Consider the following 21,844-nt stretch of genomic DNA (forward strand, 5'->3'; position numbering starts at 1 on the left):
TCTGAGGCTTACATTTTCATTGGGTTTATACAGTCCTTCTGATTACAGCTATTGGGTTCATATTGTACAAGCTGATGATTTTGTTTTGAAATGAGACAGTTCACTTTTATTTCCCTTGCTCTATTTCATAAACTAATCACAGGTAATTTTTTCTGCAGACCAAGTCATAAAGCCTATTGTGTATTCGATCCCAAAACCGGTCAATCATTCATCAAAAGCAAATTTTGTGTTCGGAGACTTCACGCCTCCTAGCTCTTCATCTTCAGGAACACCTGAAGAACTGGATATTGAGTTTCCATTAGGACCACGATCAATTGAAGAATGCTTGTTCATACTCCGAAGCCCAGAGGTAAAAATTCTCTCATTTAATTAGTCACGGTTTCAACAATTTTTAGTATATTTGTCTTTTGAAGAAATGTGAATGTTTTCTGTCTGATTTGAATCATGTTCAATGACTATTTAGTCAAATGCTGATATCGTTTGTGCCTATATCGAACTCCATTACAGTGGACTCATTGACTTTCTATTCATTCAAGGTGTGTTGTTCTTTGCCCATTGCTAAGTTGCCCCTTAGAAAGTGGTGTGAGCTGCCTCCTTGAACTGTTGTTGTCGTGTGTGTGTGTTTATATGGAGCAGTGCCATTATGGGGGGAGTTCACATATTTTTGACCTCGTGGCACAGCATGAACAGCAATAATTTCCATGTCGGGATGGTGAGTGGCTTGCAGGGAAACTTGCAGGTGGTAATATTCACATCTACCATTGTCCTTCAAGGGTCATGGGTTTGGAAGGTACCATTTGAGTGAGTTTCTGCAATGCATGCTGGAACTGGACAGCAGTGTTCGAAGAAGTAAATGTTTATGGATATGGTGCCAGTCAATTGGGCTACTTTTGTCCAAATGGTGTGAAGCTTCTTGAATATTATTGGAGCTGCGCTCAGCCAGACATGGGGAAGATTCTGTCACACTCCTGGTGCCTTAATGGTGGGCAGGCTTTGGGGAGCCAGCAAGTGAGTTACTTTCCGCAAGATTCTTGGCTTCTGATCTGCTCTTGTATTTAAGTGGCTAGTCCAGTTCAGCTTCTGGTTAATGGTACCTTTCAAAATGTTAGGTGGGGATTCAGTGGTAATGCCTTTGAACATCAAGGTGTGATGGTTGCATTCTTTGTTTTAAATTGTCATTTCCTGGCACTTATATGGTGTGAATGCCACTTGTTAGACCAAACCTGGAAATTGGCTTCATTTGGACATGGACTGCTTCAGTATCTAAAGAGTGGCAAATATGCTGAATATTAAACAATCATTTGCAAACATCCCCACTTCTGATGATCATATGGGAGAAAGATTATTGAAATAGGTGACACTGGTTGCATCTAGGATTCTCCCCTGAGGGACTCCTGTGGAAATGTCTTGGAGCAGAGATAACTGATCTCCAAGAACAACAACTATCTTCCTTGTATGACATGTAGGACACCAAGCAGTGGTATTCTCCAGATTCCTAGTGACTCCACATTTCCAAAGACTCCTTTGTTACACTGTCAAATACAGCTTTCATTTTGAAGAATAAATTTAACAAAATGAAGTGAGCTGGATTCTCTCTTGACGTCTTTATAACCCCATTGCTGTAAAGCTTTAATGTGGTTAGGAGCTGATTTGCTCTGGTTGAACCGAAGCTGAGCTTCAGTAAGCAAGTGTAGCTTGACAATACTGTTGATGACTCCTTCCATTGCTTATCAATTGAGAATAGACTGGGACAGTAATTGGCTAAGTTGGATTTGTCCTGCTTTTTGTGTACACTGTGCCGAACATGTTTACAACTCTTAGGACTATACACAAGGGTGCTGCCAAATTTGCTGTATCAATCCTGGTGGTGTGACAGGACCTACCTATGAATGGTGTTTTGTGGGGCATTATGTGTAACTGTATTTTGAGTTTATGATTGTCAGGCTGTTGCTTGACCAGTCTGAGTCAATTCTCCAATTTTGGTATTAGCCTGTCGGCCCTGCTAAGTCCGTTGTTTCTGGCCTATCCAGTTGTTTTAATGATTTGTTACACTAGAGCTTGAGCACCACCCACCATTGCTGTGGGTTTCGAGTGACATGTAGGCCAAACCAGGTAAGATGACCGTTTTCCTTCCCAAAAGGATATTAGTGAATCAGATGGGCTTTGTTACATCAATGATTTGATGGTCATATATAGACTTCTTTAATTGTAGATTTAAATTGAGTTCAAATTCCACCATCTGCAGTGGTGTACTTGAGCCCAGGTCCTCAGAATATTAAATGGCCCTCTCGATTTACTAATCCAGTGACTACCACTGCAGCATTCAGCTCACCTTATTGTAGATAACATATACTGAGAAATAGGCACCAATTTCTATACTATGCCTTGTTTATTGCATTTAACATAGGAACTTCTAAGTATATTTTTTTGCCAATGCTACTAATTGTGGAAGGTTCACAGTTAAATTTAGTTGAATTTGGATGTTTAATTTCCCAATGTTTGATGCATGTCAACAGCTGAATGAGGAATTTTAATCACTCCTATTGCTAATTAAAAGGGCTCTAAATTGAATTAAACAAATTTTTTTTAAAGATGCACTATGATTTTGCCAACTTTGAGTTTAAAGGTTAGATATTTTCTAATCAACACTTCCAAATGTGTTCCAAATACCTCTGGAGCAGGTGCTTATAGTAAATTGGTAGCTATTTATTTCAATTTCAATAAAACCAGCTAAAGAATAAATGTTAATGTAGAGCTCATGTGATTAAATCTCTGGTAAGGTAGTCAATCATAGAGTTCAACAGCACAGAGAAAAAGGTTCTTCAGTCCATTGAGTCTGCACCAGTCGAAAACAAGCATCTAACTATTCTGACACCATGTTCCAGCACTTGGCCCATAGCCTTTCATCAGCATCACCAGTACACATAAGAATGCTTGTAAAATGTGTAAGGTTATGTGAATGCTAATGATCTAAATTAATTTCAAGTTTTTTTTATAATTACGTCCAGAGAGGAGCAAAATACCTTACTGATGCTGAGGTAATCCGTCTGGTGAATGCCAAACACATTCCAGCTTACAAACTGGAGACTATGATGGAAACTCCAGAACGTGGTGTGTTCATACGAAGACGAATCCTGGCTGAAAAACTGCCAGAAACAACTACACTACAAATGCTTCCTTACAAGGACTACGATTACTCACTGGTAAGTCAGTTCTTAATACAGGATTTGGAAGTGTGATATTGAAACGCATTGAGATATGGAGGTGCTTTTAAGAGTGAGCGGTTAGAGATCTGTGGAAAACTTATTCGTCTTTTTTTTTTCTCTGAATGAGGTAAACTGTTTTAAAGGAAAACTAAATATAAATTTTAGAACATCTTCAATTGTATTTTTAAACTTTGACCAGTTTTAGTGATGCATATTTTAGTTTTCCAAGAGTGAAATAAATAATTCTTGTCAAGATTTTCACTTGATGTGAAGGCAGGATATTGAGTTTGTGTGTGCAATTTTTAGTTCCCTTTCTTCTCAGTCAGTAGTGACTCAATCCTGCAACTGAGGGGTCTGTTGTAAGATTTTCTAATCAACCTGTTCAGAGATGTTATTATGTACCTCCTGAAGCAGGTGGGACTTGAACCCCAGTCTCCTGGCTTAAGTCTCCTGTGGACATTACCACTGCAGCACAAGAATCAGAGGTCTGATGGAGGAATATGACAACCCTACACATCTGTGAAACTCCAAACACCTCTGTATTGACCCTTTTTTTCCCTTCAGTGATTGTGGAATAGGAGATCAAATTTTATATCAAGCTCCTTCCAGTTGTACTTCATATGTGTCTATTAACCTTTTAAACCATGTACTACCAATGGAGTTGACTTCCCTATTTCAGGTATCTGCACTTGATCTTGCATGCTTTGTGCATGAAGTTTTTAATAAACTGGAGTGAAGTTTCTTCATGGCCTTCACTTGACATCCAAGTGGATACTGTCATCAAATGTTATTGACATGCATCCTGAAGTAGGAACCACTTGGTTAGTTTATTTTTACCAAGGGCTGTGAGGCCATTTATATCACCAATTGATTTCTGGAAAATTGAATGAAACTGGGAATATCTAGATATGAATAGATATTTAAGCAGCTGAGCTTTGACAGGAGACATTTAAATCCAGGATTTGTAGTTTTGATTATGAAAATTGAATTCCACTTCTTTTTAATATATGTGAATTTTACTTTGTCTAACCTGATCTGTTAGGTCATGGGCACTTGCTGCGAGAATATCATTGGCTATATGCCCATCCCAGTGGGAGTTGCTGGTCCACTTTTCCTGAATGGAAAGGAGTTCCAAGTGCCCATGGCAACTACTGAAGGCTGTCTTGTGGCAAGCACTAACCGTGGTTGCAGGGCAATATGTGTAAGTAGACGTAAACTTTTCCATTGTTACATCAAACAGATTCAGGAATGGTTCTTCCCCTCTGGTATCTGACTTTTGAATGGACCTCTTGTTAATGTTAATCTCTTTCTCTTTATGCCTCAGTAGCTATAAGGTTGTATCTTGCACTGTTCTAAACTGTAGGCACTTCTATAGTACTATATGTCTCTAAAGCACATAAGATAATACTTTTCACTCTATTTTGGTATGTGACATTTAATACATCAAATTAAATAAACAAAATCAAATGCTTTAGAATTGAGTACCAAATATTTTAATTTTTTAACTTTCATGTTAGTGCAATTAAATATTTTAAACTTTTCAATCTAAGCTGGGTGGTGGAGCGCGGAGTCGCGTTTTGGCAGATGGAATGACTAGAGGGCCAGTTGTAATGCTGCCAACTGCATGTGAAGCAGCAGAAGTGAAAACATGGCTCGAGACCCCCGAAGGCTTTCAAATTATGAAAGAAATGTTTGACAGCACGAGCAGGTGAGGTTTTGTGTATTCTACCATATTAGGTTGAGACTCTTGAATTTAAGATTTTTGTTATTCAGTGGTGTTAGGCTGCCATGAAGTAATGATTTGGGTCTGTTTCTTTTCCCTTTCCTCTTCCCAATTTCACCCTGCTTTCTGCCTCAAAGATCTTTGTTTCAATTACCTTGGAGCCTTCCAGCAGAATATACGGACTGAGAAATGTACACGTGGTTTTAAAATTTTAAGTATTGCTGCATTGTGTTCAAAATAAAGTTAGCTTTTGTATTTATACGAGACATTGTGAATTTCTGCAGTAGTTTCAACATAACCGTTGTATAACTTAAGAACATGGTTCTATTATGCGCCTGGAGGAAGTTATTTAAAGTGACATTAAATCACTGTATACCAATTGCGTGACTAGAGTTTTGAGTTTGGTCTAGCTCTAAATCTAGTTTAAAGCAACTTCTGGCTTCTTGGAAGGAAAAGATATCAGCTTCTCACTATTTGAATTTGAAACGGACTACAACCCATTTCCACCAAGAAACTTTCAAAAGTGTCTAGAAGACAGGATGATTTTAAACATTTGGGAAACATCAATATATTTCTATTAGTGAAGAAGTCTCTGAATTTTAGATCAAATGTTTGGAATGTATGAAGTGCACATTGTACTCTGTCAACAAACCACAATTGTGATGAGAACAACATAAGAACTAGGACCAGGCGTAGGCAATTTACTCATTCAACCTGCTCCACCATTTACTATAGCCATGGCTACTTTCATCTCTACTTCACCGTCTGCTTTCCTTAACCTTTTTAGTAATGAGTTAATTGTTTAAAAAAATCTGTCTCCCAAGTTTATTCAATGCCCTGGCATCCATTACACGCTAGGGTACTGAATGTTATAGATTATACACCTGTTTGACTGAAAAGATTTCTGCTCTTCTCCATTTTAAGTTAAAGGGCAGAAAATTTAAAACTATATCCTGTCACTCTAGATTGCTCCACTTGGTGAATTATCCGCTGTCTACTTTGTCAATCGCATTTAGCATCTCTTATACCTTAACTGGATCTCTTGTCATCTTTCTAAACTCTAGCAAATATAGGCCTAACCTGCTCAATCTCTTGACAGGTGAGCCTTTCACATCTGGAATTAATCCAATGAACCTTATTTGAACTGTATCCTTCCTGAAGTAAGGGGGTAAAAACTGTATGCGGTCCTCCAGTTGCAATTTCACAATGCTTTGTATAATTGCAACACTACTTCCATTGTTATACTTCGTTCCTTCAGCAATAAATATCAAAATCACCGTTTGCTCCTTCTTAGAGTCATAGAGATGTACAACATTGAAACAGGCCCTTCGGTCCAACCTGTCCACGCCGACCAGATATCCCAACCCAATCTAGTCCCACCTGCCAGCACCTGGCCCATATCCCTCCAAACCCTTCCTATTCATATACCCATCCAAATGCCTCTTAAATGTTTCAATTGAACCAGCCTCCACCACACCCTCTGGCACCTCATTCCATACACGTACCACCCTCTACGAGAAAAAGTTGCCGCTTAGGTCTCTTTTATATCTTTCCCCTCTCACCCTAAACCTATGCCCTCGAGTTTTGGACTCCCCGATCCCAAGGAAAAGACTTTTGTCTATTTATCCTATCCATGCCCCTCATAATTTTTGTAAACCTCTATAAGGTCACCCCTTAGTCACCGCTCTAGGGAAAAACAGCCCCAGCCTCTCCCTATAGCTCAAATCCTCCAACCCTGGCAAAATCCTTGTAAATCTTTTGTGAACACCTTCAAGTTTCACAACATCTTTCCGATAGGAAGGAGACCAGAATTGCACGCAATATTCCAACAGTGGCCTAAGCAATGTCCTGTACAGCCGCAACATGACCTCCCAACTCCTGTACTCAATACTCTGACCAATAAAAGAAAGCATACCAAACGCTGCCTTCACTATCCTATCTACGTGCGACTCCACTTTCGAGGAGCTATGAACCTGCACTCCAAGGTTTCTTTGTTCAGCAACACTCCCTAGGACCTTACCATTAAGTATATAAGTCCTGCTAAGATTTGCTTTCCCACAATGCAGCACCTCGCATTTATCTGAATTAAACTCCATCTGCCACTTCTCAGCCCATTGGCCCAACTGGTCCAGATCCCATTGTAATCTGAGGTAACCCTCCTCGCTGTCCACTACACCTCCAATTTTGGTGTCATCTGCAAACTTACTAACTGTACCTCTTATGCTCGCATCCAAATCATTTATGTAAATGACAAAAAGTAGAGGACCCAGCACTGATCCTTGTGGCACTCTACTGGTCACTGGCCTCCAGTCTGAAAAACAACCCTCCACCACCACCTTCAGCCTTTTGAGCCAGTTCTGTAGATTAGATTACTTAGTGTGGAAACAGGCCCTTCGGCCCAACAAGTCCACACTGACCCTCCGAAGAGCAACCCACCCAGACCCAGTCCCTTACATTTACCCCTTCACCTAACACTATATGGGCAATTTCGCATGGCCAATTCACCTAACCTGCATATTTTTGGACTGTGGGAGGAAACCAGAGCACCTGAAAGAAACCTACGCAGACACGGGGAGCATGTGTGCAAACTCCACACAGACAGACAGAGTTGCCTGAGGCAGGAATTGAACCCGGGTCTCTGGCGCTGTGAGGCAGTAGTGCTAACCACTGTGCCACTCTTATCCAAATGGCTAGTTCTCCCTTTATTCCAGGAGATCTAACCTTGCTAATCCGTCTCCCATGGGGAACCTTGTCAAACGCCTTACTGAAGTCCATATAGATCACATCTACTGCTCTGCCCATATCAATCTTCTTTGTTACTTCAAAAAACTCAATCAACTTTGTGAGACATGATTTCCCATGCACAAAGCCATGTTGACTACCCCTAATCAGTCCTTGCCTTTCCAAATACATGTACATCCTGTCCCTCAGGATTCCCTCCAACAACTTGCCCACCACCGAGGTCAGGCTCACCGGTCTATAGTTCCCTGGCTTGTCTTAACTGCCCTTCTTAAACAGTGGCACCACGTTAGCCAACCTCCAGTCTTCCAGCACCTCACCTGTGACTATTGATGATACAATATCTCAGCAAGAGGCCCAGCAATCACTTCTCTAGCTTCCCACAGAGTTCTCAGGTACACCTGATCTCAGGATCAGGTCCTGGGGATTTATCCACCTTTTAAACGTTTCAAGATATCCAACATTTCCTCCTCTGTAATCTGGACATTTTTGCAAGATATCACCATCTATTTCCCTACAGTCTATATCTTTCATATTCTTTTCCACAGTAGATACTGATGCAAAATACTCATGGATGGAAAATGGGAAGCCTTTAGAAATGAGAGAACCAGAATCCAGAGAAAGTATATTCCTGTCAGGGTGAAAGGGAAGGCTGGTAGGCATAAGGAATGCTGGATGACCAAAGAAATTGAGGGTTTAGTTAAGAGAAAGAAGGATAGATCGAGTGAATCCTTAGAGTAAAAAGAAAGTAGGAGTATACTTAAGAGGGAAATCAGGAGGGCAAAACGGGGACATGCTTAGCTTTGGCAAATAGAATTAAGGAGAATCCAAAGGGCTTTTACAAATACATTAAGGACAAAAGGGTAACTAGGGAGAGAATAGGGCCCCTCAAAGATCAGCAAGGCAGCCTTTGTGTGGAGCCACAGAAAATAGGGGAGATACTAAATGAATATTTTGCATCAGCATTTACTGTGGAAAAGGATATGGAAGATATAGACTGTAGGGAAATGGATGGTGACATATTGAAAAATGTCCAGATTACAGAGGAGGAAGTGCTGGATGTCTTGAAACTGTTAAAAGTGAATAAATCCCCAGGACCTGATCAGGTGTACACGAGAACTCTGTGGGAAGCTAGAGAAGTGATTGCTGGGCCTCTTGCTGAGAGACTTGGTTCAGCGATAGTCACAGGGTGAGGTGCTGGAAGACTGGAGGTTCGCAAACGTGGTGCCACTGTTTAAGAAGGGTGGTAAGGACAAGCCAGGGAACTTTCGACCGGTGAGCCTGACCTCAGTGGTGGGTAAGTTGTTGGAGGGAATCCTGAGGGACTGGATGTATGTGTATTTGGAAAGGCAAGGACTAATTCGGGATAGTCAACATGGCTTTGTGCATGGGAAATCATGTCTCACAAACTTGATTGAGTTTTTTGATGAAGTAATAAAGAAGATTGAGGGCAGAGCAGTAGATGTGATCTATATGGACTTCAGTAAGGCATTCAACAAGGTTCCCCACGGGAGACTGATTAGCAAGGTGAGATCTCATGGAATAAAGGGAGAACTAGCCATTTGGATGCAGAACTGGCTCAAAAGGGAGACAGAGGGTGGTGGTGGTGGTGGAGGGTTGTTTTTCAGACTGGAGGTCTGTGACCAGTGGAGTGCCAGATCGGTGCTGGGCCCGCTACTTGTCATTTACATAAGTGATTTGGATGCGAAATTGGAGGTGTAGTGGACAGCAAAGAGGGTAACCTCAGATTACAACAGGATCTTGACCAGATGGGCCAATGGGCTGAGAAGTGGCAGATGGAGTTTAATTCAGATAAATGCGAGGTGATGCATGTGGGGATAGCTAATCTTAGCAGGACTTATACACTTAATGGTAAGGTCCTAGGGAGTGTTGCTGAACAAAGAGGCCTTGGAGTGCAGATTCATAACCCCTTGGAAGTGGAGTCACAGGTAGACAGGATAGTGAAGAAGGCGTTTGGTATGTTTTCCTTTATTGGTCAGAGTATGGAGTACAGGAGTTGGGAGGTCATGTTGCGGCTGTACAGGACATTGGTTAGACCACTGTTGGAATATTGTGTGCAGTTCTGGTCTCCTTCCTATCGGAAAGTTGTTGTGAAACTTGAAAGGGTTCAGAAAAGATGTATAAGGATTTTGCCAGGGTTAGAAGATCTGAGCTACAGGGAGAGGCTGAACAGGCTGGGGCTGTTTTCCCTGGAGCGTCGGAGGCTGAGGGGTGACCTTATAGAGGTTTACAAAATTATGAGGGGCATGGATAGGATAAATAGGCAAAGTATTTTCCCTGGGGTCGGGGAGTCCAGAACCAGAGGGCATAGGTTTAAGGTGAGAGGGGAAAGATATAAAAGAGACCTAAGGGGCAACGTTTTCACACAGAGTGTGGTACGAGTGGAATGAGCTGCCAAAGGATGTGGTGAAGGCTGGTACAATTGCAACATTTAATAGGAAGGGTTTGGAGGAATATGGGTCGGGATGGATGGGTTGGACCGAAGGGTCTTTTTCCATGCTGTACATCTCTATGACTCTACTAGCTTCCTGTGACATCCAGATCCCACTGCACCAAGGCATTTTGAACTGTCTCTCTAAGTTTTTTTTTATTATTCTTTTTACCAAAAATGGATAACCTTGCACTAATGTCCTTTAAACCATCAGCCGAATTTTGATGTGTTTAATCCATATCCATTTATAAACTTCATATTTCTTCACTGTAACTGCCCACCTACTTTATTGTATGCACGTTTTTTTTAATCTGAGGATGCATACTCCAGAAAACCGAACAATGCATTTGCTGCTTCAGAAGTTTAAATGAGGCCCAGGAAGGATCAAAGAGAAATAGCATTAATCTGTTTCTGTGGTGGTCATCTGTTTTCCTCTGTAGTCGATTCTGTCCAGTCCTTCTTTGTGTCTTTGTTAATTCTATACCACATCTTTCAGCATGCAAGCATCAATTAGGTTTAATTTGCAAAGTTACCACAAACACTCCTCAGCTCAGCTGAGACCTGGAAGATTGTCACCTCTCCTGCACCTACTCCAACCAGCAGAAATGTAGCCCTATAATCATTTGGAATTAAGAAACAAGACAATATTAACTGACTGCAGCTTCTGACCTCTACAAATCAACTGTGGTTTACATAACAAAGTCGTTTTCCATTGAATCTTGCAATGTTTAATCTGCAGATATGCCCGGCTTCAAAAGCTGCAGATTGGGCTTGCTGGACGCAATCTTTATATCCGTTTTCAGTCAAAGACTGGGGATGCCATGGGCATGAACATGATCTCAAAGGCAAGTATAACTTTTTAAGATACTGGACATAGTCAATAGGTTACGGAGCACTTGTGTGAAGAAACTGTGTATTAATATGTCGGAACAGGGCAGTGGGATGGCTAGAGAACAATGGACAGGTTTATTATATGGGGAAGTGATGCTATTAGCACTAGACCTTTAAGCTAGAGACCCAGATTTGAATCCCACCCTGACAGATGCTGCAATTTGAAATCAATAAAAAATCTGGAATAGATTGTCTAAAGAATCTGAATGTGAAACGATTGTTGTTTGGTGAAAGATATAGGTTCATCGACAGCTTCCTTTTGTAAAGGACACTATATAGTGTCCTTAAATAAGAAGGCCAAAATTGCACACTGTATTTGTGGTATGGTCTTTCAAAGCCTTGTATAAGTGGAGTGTAATATACTTTATATTTATGTTGATTTCCTCTCAACGATCATAGCTTTAGCTTTATTCATTAACACTGTGCTTTCAAACTAATTTTTTGATTTGTGCATCAGAACACCTCAATTCCTCTGCATCTTAGAATTCCGCAGTTGTTTTTGTTTTCATCCTTTCTCCCAAAGTGAACAACTTCATGTTTTTCCACAACCTACTCCATCTGGCAGATTGTTTACCTCTGTTCATCTGCAAACTGTCTTGACATGTCTCTACTTCCCTATTTGTGGTAACATCTTCAAATTAAGCTTTTCGACCTTTTTGGTCCCTTCAGCCACGTCATTATCATAAATTGTAAGATGCTCATGCCCTAGCACAGACACCTCCAGGACTCACTCACTTAATATATTCTGCCAATTAAACATCTATATGTACACACTGCCTTTTTGCCAGACAGCCAATCTTCTATCCATGATGACGTAAGATGGCAGCAGAGGAAGACACTCTAGCTGGAACTCCTCTGTTCCACCTGTGCTTTTTCTTTGTCATTTCTTCCCCTCTCCTCCCTCCTTTCAGCGTCACAGGGTACCAGCGGCTGTAGTATGGTAGCAGTCAGACCACACAGAGGTCCCTAGTGAGAGACTGTGATCTTTTGTTTTTAACTAGCTTTTTCTGACCTATGGTTATGCTATGTATAGCTGAAATGTAACTTTTCTTTATTACTCTATTCCGTAACTAAGGTGTGTACCTAGGTACCTTTTTTGTACCAAGATGGTGCTGTAAGTGGTGACTTCAGCTTGTTACTGTACTCATTTGAGGACATGTGACAATAAAGCTAACTTAGTTCAGTAACCTTACAGACTCCCCTTTAGCCAGTGCAAATTATTCCTCCTTTGAAGAATTTCTTTAAAAGAGCACCAAAAAAAATGAAGACTGGGGGAAAAAAAAAGAGACAAGGCATTGACTTCCAGGTTGCTGTTCTAATTCTGTAGTTTCTGAATATTATTTGCTTTCAGTCTTAAAGAATTCCATTACCTTTGCCAGACTGAAGCTTACTACATTTAAAACAAAGTGTGTTGATACAACAGTCATATACCGGGAAACAATATTGTGGATAGTAGGAAAAGCAAAACGCTGTATAAATTGTATAAGCACTTGTTCTATGTGGATTGGATGGATTAAGAGAACTTTTTGCGTATAATTCAGAATTTGATATTAGGTTTCCTTTTTTGCCTTGTTTTATAGGGTACAGAAAAGGCTCTCTCCAGGTTGCAGGAAGAGTTCCCATCTTTGCGTGTACTAGCAGTCAGTGGCAACTACTGCACAGATAAGAAACCTGCTGCAATTAACTGGATTGAGGGAAGGGGGAAGTCTATTGTTTGTGAAGCAGTCATTCCAGCCAAAGTTGTGTGTGAGGTATCAGTGTGTTCAAATGTTTGCACAGTGCATGGTTCACATTTTCAATGAGATATATATTAATTGATTTTTTTTTTAAACAAATCATTTGATTATAACAAGTAATTCAGTTCTCTCTGCATTTTGTTTTCTTCAGGTATTAAAAACTTCTACACATTCTCTTGTAGAAGTAAATATCAGCAAAAACCTGGTGGGTTCAGCAATGGCTGGAAGTCTGGGTGGTTACAATGCACATGCTGCAAATATTGTTACAGCTATTTATATTGCCTGTGGACAGGTAGGTGTAGGAATTTTTTTGATTTATTTTACTGCATTCTCAATAGTACAGGCTTGCAATAATGAAAACTGCATTTCTTCAGTGAGAGCAGAGCTTACTCAAAATATACTGGGAAAGGAGCTAGAGCTGAAAAATTGAGATCCTCCTTTAATTGTCTCAACTCAAACATGGTATTATATAGACTAATTAAAAATTTAGACTAATGTTGGTGAAATCATGATTTCTAAAGCCATAGCTACTTAATTGTCCTTTCAACTATTTGGATTTTATTGATAAATATAGGAGTTAGGATGTAGTGTTGCAACTGTAAGAGACATTAGCGAGGCCACTTTTGGAGTACTCCATTCATTTCTGGTCACCCTGCTATAGAAAGGATGTTATTAAACTAGAAAAGAAGCAGTAAAATTTACTAGGCTATTGCCAGAATTGAAAGGTTTGAGTTATAAGGAGGGGCTGGACTTTTGTCCCTAGAGCGTCAGTGCTGAAGGGGTGACTTTTTATAGAGGTTTATAAAAATAATGAAGAGCATAAATAAGGTGAATAGCAAAGGTCTTCACCACTTTGGTGGTGGAGTCCAAAACTAAAGGGCATAGGTTTCAGATGAGAGGGGAAGATTTAAAAGAACCAAAGGGGCAACCTTTTCACCATGGTGTGTGTATATGGGATGAGCTGCCGGAAAGTGATAGAGGTGGGTATAATTACAACACCTAAGACATTTGGACAGGTACCCAAGCACAGGCAAATGAGACTAATTAAATTTGGGGATAGTGGTTTGGCATGGATGAGTGGACTGAGGTTGTTTCCAGTGCTGTTTGATTCTAACTATATAATTTTGTAATCAAAGTGTGGTGCTGGAAAAATCACAGGTGAGGAGCAGGAGAATCTCTTTTTTTGGGCATAAAGAATTCCTACTGAAGGGCTTTTGCCCGAAGCATTGACTCTTCTGCTCTTCAATGCTGCTTGAACTGTTGTGCTTTTTCCAGCGCCACCCTTTTTGACTCTCGACTCTCCAGTATGTGCAGTCTCACTTTCTCGTATAGTTTTGTAATGACTGTTCTACCTGAGTAGTGTCATTTTAACTGTCTAATCTTACTGATTTTAACTAAACTTATTGTTGGTTTCCCATTTTTTAAAACTATGAAAGCGTACTATTATCAAAAACAGAAACAAGTGAGGCAGCAATGCAACCTCAGGAGATGGAGAGATCCACCTTTCCTTGAATTCTTTAAGACCATATAGTCCTTGTGCTGTTGGTGCATTGAATGCTGCCTGACACTTGCTAATCATGTTTTCCGTAACCACTGGATATATACCAACCATAAGCTCCAATTTTAATAACCCAATAAATTTACACATTTTGTTTAACTTCTATGGCATATTCCAATATAATCATTCCTGTAGCTTGTTTGTTTCAGAAGTGGTATCAATGACTCTACTCACCTTTTGATCTTAACTTCATGCTTTGGCTGACTGTATAAACAAGTACACCATTGCCACTATAAATATGACCTCAATCCATTTCAATGTTGCCCAGTAGTGCATATTTAAGGTTATGAAAGAACACAACCTGACATTAGTTTCTTGTATCACAAAATTTTACTAACCACAAGCATTTAATTCTGTACTCAGTATTTTGTAATTTGTAGTTTACATACTGTATAAAAAGAGGTTGATACTAGATGTTTCTAATTTAGGACCCAGCTCAGAATGTTAGTAGCTCGAATTGTATCACATTAATGGAATCAACAGGCCCCAATAATGAAGACTTGTATATTAGCTGCACCATGCCATCAATTGAGGTTGGAACTGTTGGAGGAGGAACCAACTTGCCACCACAGCAAACTTGCCTGCAGGTGAGGATTCATGTAAATAACTTTTACTTTTTTTCATTAATTTTTTGTTTCAATCTACATCAAGAAGTACATGAAGAACAAATTAGTTTCGGCCAAATACTTGGCTTCTTCATATCCTGAGAGAGTACATTATAACGACTTGTGCATTTATATGAAAATCAACAGCCAATTGCTTAGTGAGGAGTGATGCAAAACATTAGTGACCTGAAGTGCACAAAACCAGGCAATCCATGAAATTTTCAAAATTCAAATCTTCAGCACAGCTTTAATTTCACATTTCTATTAGACAGTGATGGAGTTGAAATTAAGATAATTCAAATCTTTAATGTCTAGTGAAGTGAACAATCGGGCATATTCTGGACCAAAAGTAACTTCAATGTACTTGAACATTGGAACAGTAACATAACTGAACAAGAAATCATTGCAAGTTATGGTATAGTAAGGAAGATTTACTTTAGAAGGAACTAAACATAAGAACAGAAGTAGATCACTGTTGTAGATTACATCTGATCTACACCCATCTCCCCTGTCTCTTGTCAACTTCTTCTGTCTTTAATTTGCTCAATGATTTAGCTTCCACAGCCTTCTGTGGCAATGAATGCTAAAGGTTCGCCACCTGTGGCATTTTTTTAATGTTTTAAATGGCTTACCCTTCTATGCTGCAACAGAATGGATAGTTGAGACTTGTGGGTCTCAAATTTTTGATTTTTGACAGTTACAGTTCCCTGCTGATTAGTCCAAGATCCTTTTATTTTTTTTTTAGCCAGTCCTGAGAGTTTATCCCCAGTTTTTGATCAGTCAGGAGAAACATTTACATCGATCCTGTAAGAGATCACCTCTTCTGCTTTGAAATGTTGAGGAAACTGGGTCCGAAAGAGAGGCTGCTGCTAAGCTGAGGGGGCAATAAATGCTGGGTGAGTTACTAATGAGAAGGGTGAATGGTTTGAAGTGGGTTAGCTGTGCTGGGAGCAACCCATACAAAACATGACCTGGGGTGGTAGGGTGGATACTGGACATGGGGGAAGGATGTTCATGTTCTCATTGTTACTCAGTGCCTTGAATCTTGAAGCACTATAGCAGGCCTGAGTTAAATGTTGGCATAGGAACAGTATGCTGAAGTGGCAGGCAACTGGAAATGTAATTTTTTACAGCCACAAATATTATGTAAATCAGGATATTCCAGGCAGTGTTTCATCTCCCCCAATGTAGAAAACTAGATTAGTAAAGTGCAGGTATCATGCAGCTTCACTAGAAAGGTGTGTCTGGGGCCTTGAATAGTGAAGAGAGGTGGTAAATGAACAAGTGTTACACCTTCTGCGATTTGTGTGGGAAGAAGTGGACAGGGTCTGCCAGAAGGAGTAATCCCTGCAAAAGGTAAACAAAAGGGACATCTTTCTTCCATCCACTACCAAATTCCCCATTCTCCATATCTGCTTACACTATACTGTTCCTTAAATGCTTCTACATTTTCTTCTTAGATGCTTGGTGTTCAGGGTGCAAGTCAGGAGTGTCCTGGTGAAAATGCACGGCAGCTGGCCGAGATAGTTTGTGGTACAGTAATGGCAGGTGAGCTGTCTCTCATGGCAGCCCTGGCAGCTGGACATTTGGTGAAGAGCCACATGATTCACAACAGGTAAATCATTTTCACATTACACTGTGTGAACTTGATTAAACTTAAAGTAATTTTATCGACATGTTTTGAACACTGTCATTAATACTTGAGTACCATGTCATTCACCAGTTATGGCTATGATGACAGTGGCTCAGTGGTTAGCACTGCTGCCTCGCAGCACCAGGGACCCAGGTTCAATATGTTTATAAACTATAAGTTTATACTTTAAACAATGAGCATTGAATTACAGCAATGTATTAAGCTGTACATCAGCTATTTTTAAATGTTTTCTTCCTCCTTTTGGCTTCTGCAATGTAGCCAAGGAAGCAGTTACATATTTTTGGATCTAGCTCCATGGTAACTGTTGAGTCTCTCAACTTAGCCAGTGCGTACTTTGTGTGGGTGGGTGGCAGAGGAGTGGTAGTCCAGACAATCCAGCTAGACTCACTGGATTGAAACCAGGAATGAGTCTGAAAACATCTAACTTGTTCTCCACTGAGATGCTGACGACTCTCTCCTTCGTCTAGTGAGACTTGATCAGTCAGCTCAGCATATTCTAAGGATAAGACAGTATGTAGCATTTGTCTCACTATAGGTTAGTTGCCACAGCTTCAGGAAAGTACTTTATACCAGCTGTAACCCCTGCTAGCTATGTAGATAATAATTAAACATACAAATAAGGCCCCATGTTGATCAGTGCCACCTTGATTCACCTCACCAGGGACTAACAATTTAGCACTGTTAATCCACCTAACCCCCACACCTTTTGGACTGTGGGGGAAACTGGAGCACCTGGCAGAGAACATACAAACTCCACAGTCTCTCAAGGTTGGGATTGAACTCGGGTCCCTAATATTGTGAGGCAGCTATGCTAACTACTGTTGTCCTTGTACTGAGTAGTTTTCTTGGGCCCTGTAAGTAACCATGAGGCTGTCAATCTATGCAAGCGTGACAGATTCTTTACTTGTTTTGCTTTTACAAGATGCAGTTTCATGATTACCATTACTAAGACTTTTGAATCCTGAACTGCTGATCCAGTAACATTTCCACCATACACATTCCCTTGATAACTTGACAGGATTGATGCTAGAAGGTTACTTCCCCTTTGTAGAGGTCTTCTATTAGATGAAGAGAAATTTTGAAGGCTGTTGGTCAATATAAAGCTGAATAGTCTACTTATTTGTATGTTCAAAAGTACATACCTTTTGCATTTATGGGAAGACAAATTTGATTAATCAAGAAGCCAGTACCAATTAATGGTGAAAAGAGAATATTTATTAACTAGATGTAGATTTAAACTGCCACTCTACAATAGGTTAAACTAATCTGCAAATGTTGTTCTGCTTAAATCTGCAGGTCAAAGGTTAATCTCCAGTTGCTCCCCAGCAGCTGTACAAAGAAAGCAGCTTGAGTATGAAAGGGATTCACTATAAAGACTGGCACTTGTATACTGGAAAGTTGCTTTGGATTTTTGTTTAGAACTAAGGGACAACTTAGTGTGTTCATGACTTTTTGAAATTGCTGGTTTGTACGATTGACCAGTATATCTGAAATGGAGTTCACATGGTCCCAAAGCAAAGATACCTGTATCCAGTAGTGTGCCCAGAAATCAGTGGTACAAAAGAGTAGTCTGCAGAACCTACAATGAGAAGAAACTGTAAAATGACCTTGTGAATGTTTGCTAGTTCTGCTTAATCATATTGTCTTAAACTTTGTCATAAGTTATTTGTTTTTTTTGATGTTAACGTAGTTTCAAAGCTTGCAATAACCCGAGTCTTGAGTGAAAGGTTTACTGGAAACAATTACTGCACTCTTGTTTGATTAAAAACAAATCCCTGGCTGCGGTCACTGGAGTACGATTAATATTGGCACAGACTTTTTTTTAAAAAATTGTTCACTTTGTGCAAAAGAACAGCTGTTGTACAGTCTTCAAGAGAAATTCAAAAGTAGGGAAGATTAAATCTCTGGAGAAGTCAAAATGCCATACTGAGTTTTAACACACACTTTGAATTCAAACAGTTAACTTTAGCCAAAAATACTTCATCTACTTCACTGACTGAATCAGATAAAACTAATCAATTTTCAAAATTTGGTAAAGTTCATGATATGAATAAGCCTTTTGGTGTGAATATTAGTCTGCTGATAATTGACCTGGAATTCCCTGACTGACACTCTGTCTCAAACAGAAACCACCTTAACCATCTTTGTGCTGTTTAAGTCCTCTAATAGCATGAATTGACCAGTTTTGACCAAGCTGTATTTTTGCCAGATGTTTAGCCACAACTGAACCTATAATTGTCTATCTTTTCTGTACTGTACATCATGACAAACTTAAGATTTGAAAGGTTTTATTTATGGTTGTGAATTTCATGACCCTTACCTATATATTGTATTAGAATAAGTGTGAAGTTGGTACTTAATTGATTCCTGGCCAGTTGTTACAAAAAGTTTGTTCATTCATCCAAAGTTGACTGATTTTACTCTTTATTACATTGCGATTAGAGTTAAAGGTTTGCACACAATTAAGGCTGTCTTCTTTCCGGCAGGTACATTTTTTAAAGTTCTAAATTTTAGATACAACCATATCACTTATCTACCCCAGAAGTAGATAAAGATAGATATTCCAGTTTGTATGCTTCGGAGGGAGTGAACATTGCCCTGATTTGTCCCTTTTTTTAGAGAATCTATTTCTACTCTTTACTAGTAGATGTAGATTGTTAATTCTAATCCTTCACCTGCAGTTTTAGGGTCTTCTGCACTATTGTTGCTTATGAAGGATATGTCATTGCACAGGTGACCATAATGTCAAACAAATATTAATGATTTTACAAAGCAAAGACTAAAAATTCAACTGACATGGAAAATGCACCAACAGTGCTGTTAAGCCAGGGAAATAAGTTTTCAATCAAGAAATATTTTTCATTGATTTTTGGAATAGTATAGTATAAATTCAAACAATGTAGCTTGAACAGCATACAAGTGGAAACATTTGTCAAGTTTGATGTTATTCTTTCTGCCTCAGCAAATGTGAAACACCAATTTTTTTCATACTTTCCTGAGCTATTTTTTTGAATGGTATGTTGGGCCGTTTGTGTGGCAGTGTCCTTATCCCTGTATCAGGAGGGCTGGGTTCAAGTTGCACCAGGTGTGTAACATCTGAAGAGGTTGATTCAAAAAATGTAAATGGTTGTTTAGAGAGGCCCAAGACTTTATATGCTTGAAACTATATCAAAACAAAGACTGTACTGTGATGTATTGAAGTGACAAAAGTAATGGTTTTTGCTAATGAAAAGCAGATTGGAAGCAACTACCAGTATACCAATTCTAGTAAAAACGTTTACAATGTGAAAAATTCATTAAATACATTTTTGTAAAAGACTTTGATTTGAAACTTCATATTTCAGTTGATAATGTAGATCGATTTTGTATAGAGTATTAATCTCTGTTTTCATACTATTGCTGAAGAGAGATTTCCTGATTAGTGCAGGATAATGAAAGAATGCCAAATTCCAGATGATAACAATTGTTAAATAAGTGATTGGTCATAGTATTGCCATGGAGAAAGGAAAACATACTAGAATAGTTCCAAAGGGGAGATACATTGATGTGGAAACATGAAGCATTTCTCTTTCCACAGATACCTGCTGAGTTTCTCCAGCACACTATGCTCTGCATTTACTTTAATGAACATTGAAAGATTTGATCAGGCATGAGCACTCTAATTTATACAATAGGTGTAAGATAATAACTACTTCATAATGGAGATGCTTTAGTTACTCTTCATGATTTTAATTTTCTCCATCAATTGGAATAGTGAGACCAAGAAAGGTTAAGCAGTTACCTATCAGAGGATGGGAAGCTCCAAGTCATTTGCATTTGAATACCAAATCTGGCCCCCTCACACGATGTTTTAGTAGAAGGTTCCACTTGAAAATACATCAAACCTATTTCACTACTTCTGATTCTGTAGGAAGGAAAATGATTCCAAAAATGAAAGTTTTGCAAATGCGCAAGAATTCAAGGTCACTAGCAAGAAATGTTCATAAATCATGGAAAACGTTTTACAGACACCAAAAATAGACATTTGTTATACAATCTTATAGTGGAGCTAGACAACTGGAGTCCTTTGAACAAGTAAAATAACATTTGATTCTGATTTTATGATATTGACCCTAGAGAGAAAGTAAAAAGGTTGAGGCAATATAAATGTAACTCGCAGATAAAGTGGAAATAGTGAATAGTTTTGCAACCATCTCAATGAGAATGAAAGTATATCAAGTAAAACTGAGTACTTTGCTATTTTCACAATAACAACTGAGGAAAAGGGAAAAACTAGCCACTTAACTAGGTCTGGAACAAATAGGCTATGTTTAAGCTGCAATTTGAGAGATGAAAGAATATTAAGCAAATATAATATTAGCACTGGGTAATCTTTTGGAAGCCATATATAGCAAGTCAGGCACACAAACTCAAATAAGTAATGCTTGCCAGAGTGGAAGCAAGTCATCCTTAACAATGAGGAACTGCCAAAGAAGTTTGCTAAAAGCAGTAAAGGATATTACACCATATTTTACTTGGATACAGGCCAAATAACAAAAGAACAAGTTTTTGCAATGCATTCAATTCTCTAATAATGCTCTAAACAAAAATTATTTGCCACAGTCATTTATTTTTGTACTGAAAATGAACTGCAGATGCTGGAAATCAAAGCCCCAGAAATTAGTGGAAAAACAGCAGGTTTGTCAGCATCTAAGAGAAAAAGCAAAATTAATGTTTTGGGGCTAATTCCAAAACGGAGTTATTGGGCCAAATACTAACTCTGCTTTCTCTTCACAGATGCTGTCAGGCCTGCTGAGTATCTCCAATTTTTTTTAAAAACATTTTTATGCCTCTTTATGGTCTCCATCTTTCTTAGTAGCGACAGCATTCCCTACTGAGGTGGCAGTTAAACTCAATGAATTTCTCATGGAAGTTAGGAACAGGCAACAAATACTGGCTTTGCCGGTGATGCCCACATAATCATGAAAGTTTTTAAAAAATCACCTTTGAGAGTTACCATTTGAAGGCCATAGAGAAAGTTCTTGAAATAAAAACATGAAATTCAGCTGATACTTTTACCACAATGGACATGTTAAAAGCTTTTTAATTCTAAAAGACCATCCTCTGCCCTTCAATGTATAATTATTTGATTAAAAACCAAATGTCATTCAAAATTATTTTTGAAAAATAATATTTTCAAAGATGTTTTATAAAGTATTTTTAAAGAATGTTGCTGGATAGTGGCAGATTGTGACCAAAATGTGCAAACTTGAAGAGGAGAAAAGTACTTTCTAAATGGGT

General features: G+C 39.1%; 1 protein-coding gene across 1 annotated transcript in view; it reads left to right on the forward strand.

The window, feature by feature from the left end:
* Nucleotides 1-19,882, forward strand: part of hmgcra (3-hydroxy-3-methylglutaryl-CoA reductase a) — a 49,429-nt gene extending 29,547 nt beyond the window's left edge. The window contains exons 11-20 of the mRNA XM_043707408.2: nt 159-349; nt 3,009-3,203; nt 4,249-4,407; nt 4,757-4,914; nt 10,860-10,965; nt 12,592-12,762; nt 12,899-13,039; nt 14,734-14,892; nt 16,371-16,525; nt 17,861-19,882. Coding sequence (XP_043563343.2) covers nt 159-349; nt 3,009-3,203; nt 4,249-4,407; nt 4,757-4,914; nt 10,860-10,965; nt 12,592-12,762; nt 12,899-13,039; nt 14,734-14,892; nt 16,371-16,525; nt 17,861-17,915 — 1,490 coding nt within the window. The 3' untranslated portion in view covers nt 17,916-19,882. The remainder of the gene's footprint in view (nt 1-158; nt 350-3,008; nt 3,204-4,248; nt 4,408-4,756; nt 4,915-10,859; nt 10,966-12,591; nt 12,763-12,898; nt 13,040-14,733; nt 14,893-16,370; nt 16,526-17,860) is intronic.
* The last annotated feature ends 1,962 nt before the right edge of the window (nt 19,883-21,844 follow it).

Source organism: Chiloscyllium plagiosum, unplaced genomic scaffold, assembly GCF_037043375.1.
Source record: "Chiloscyllium plagiosum isolate Xiang-an unplaced genomic scaffold, Cpla_swu_hap1 HiC_scaffold_2, whole genome shotgun sequence".
Lineage (NCBI taxonomy): Eukaryota > Metazoa > Chordata > Chondrichthyes > Orectolobiformes > Hemiscylliidae > Chiloscyllium > Chiloscyllium plagiosum.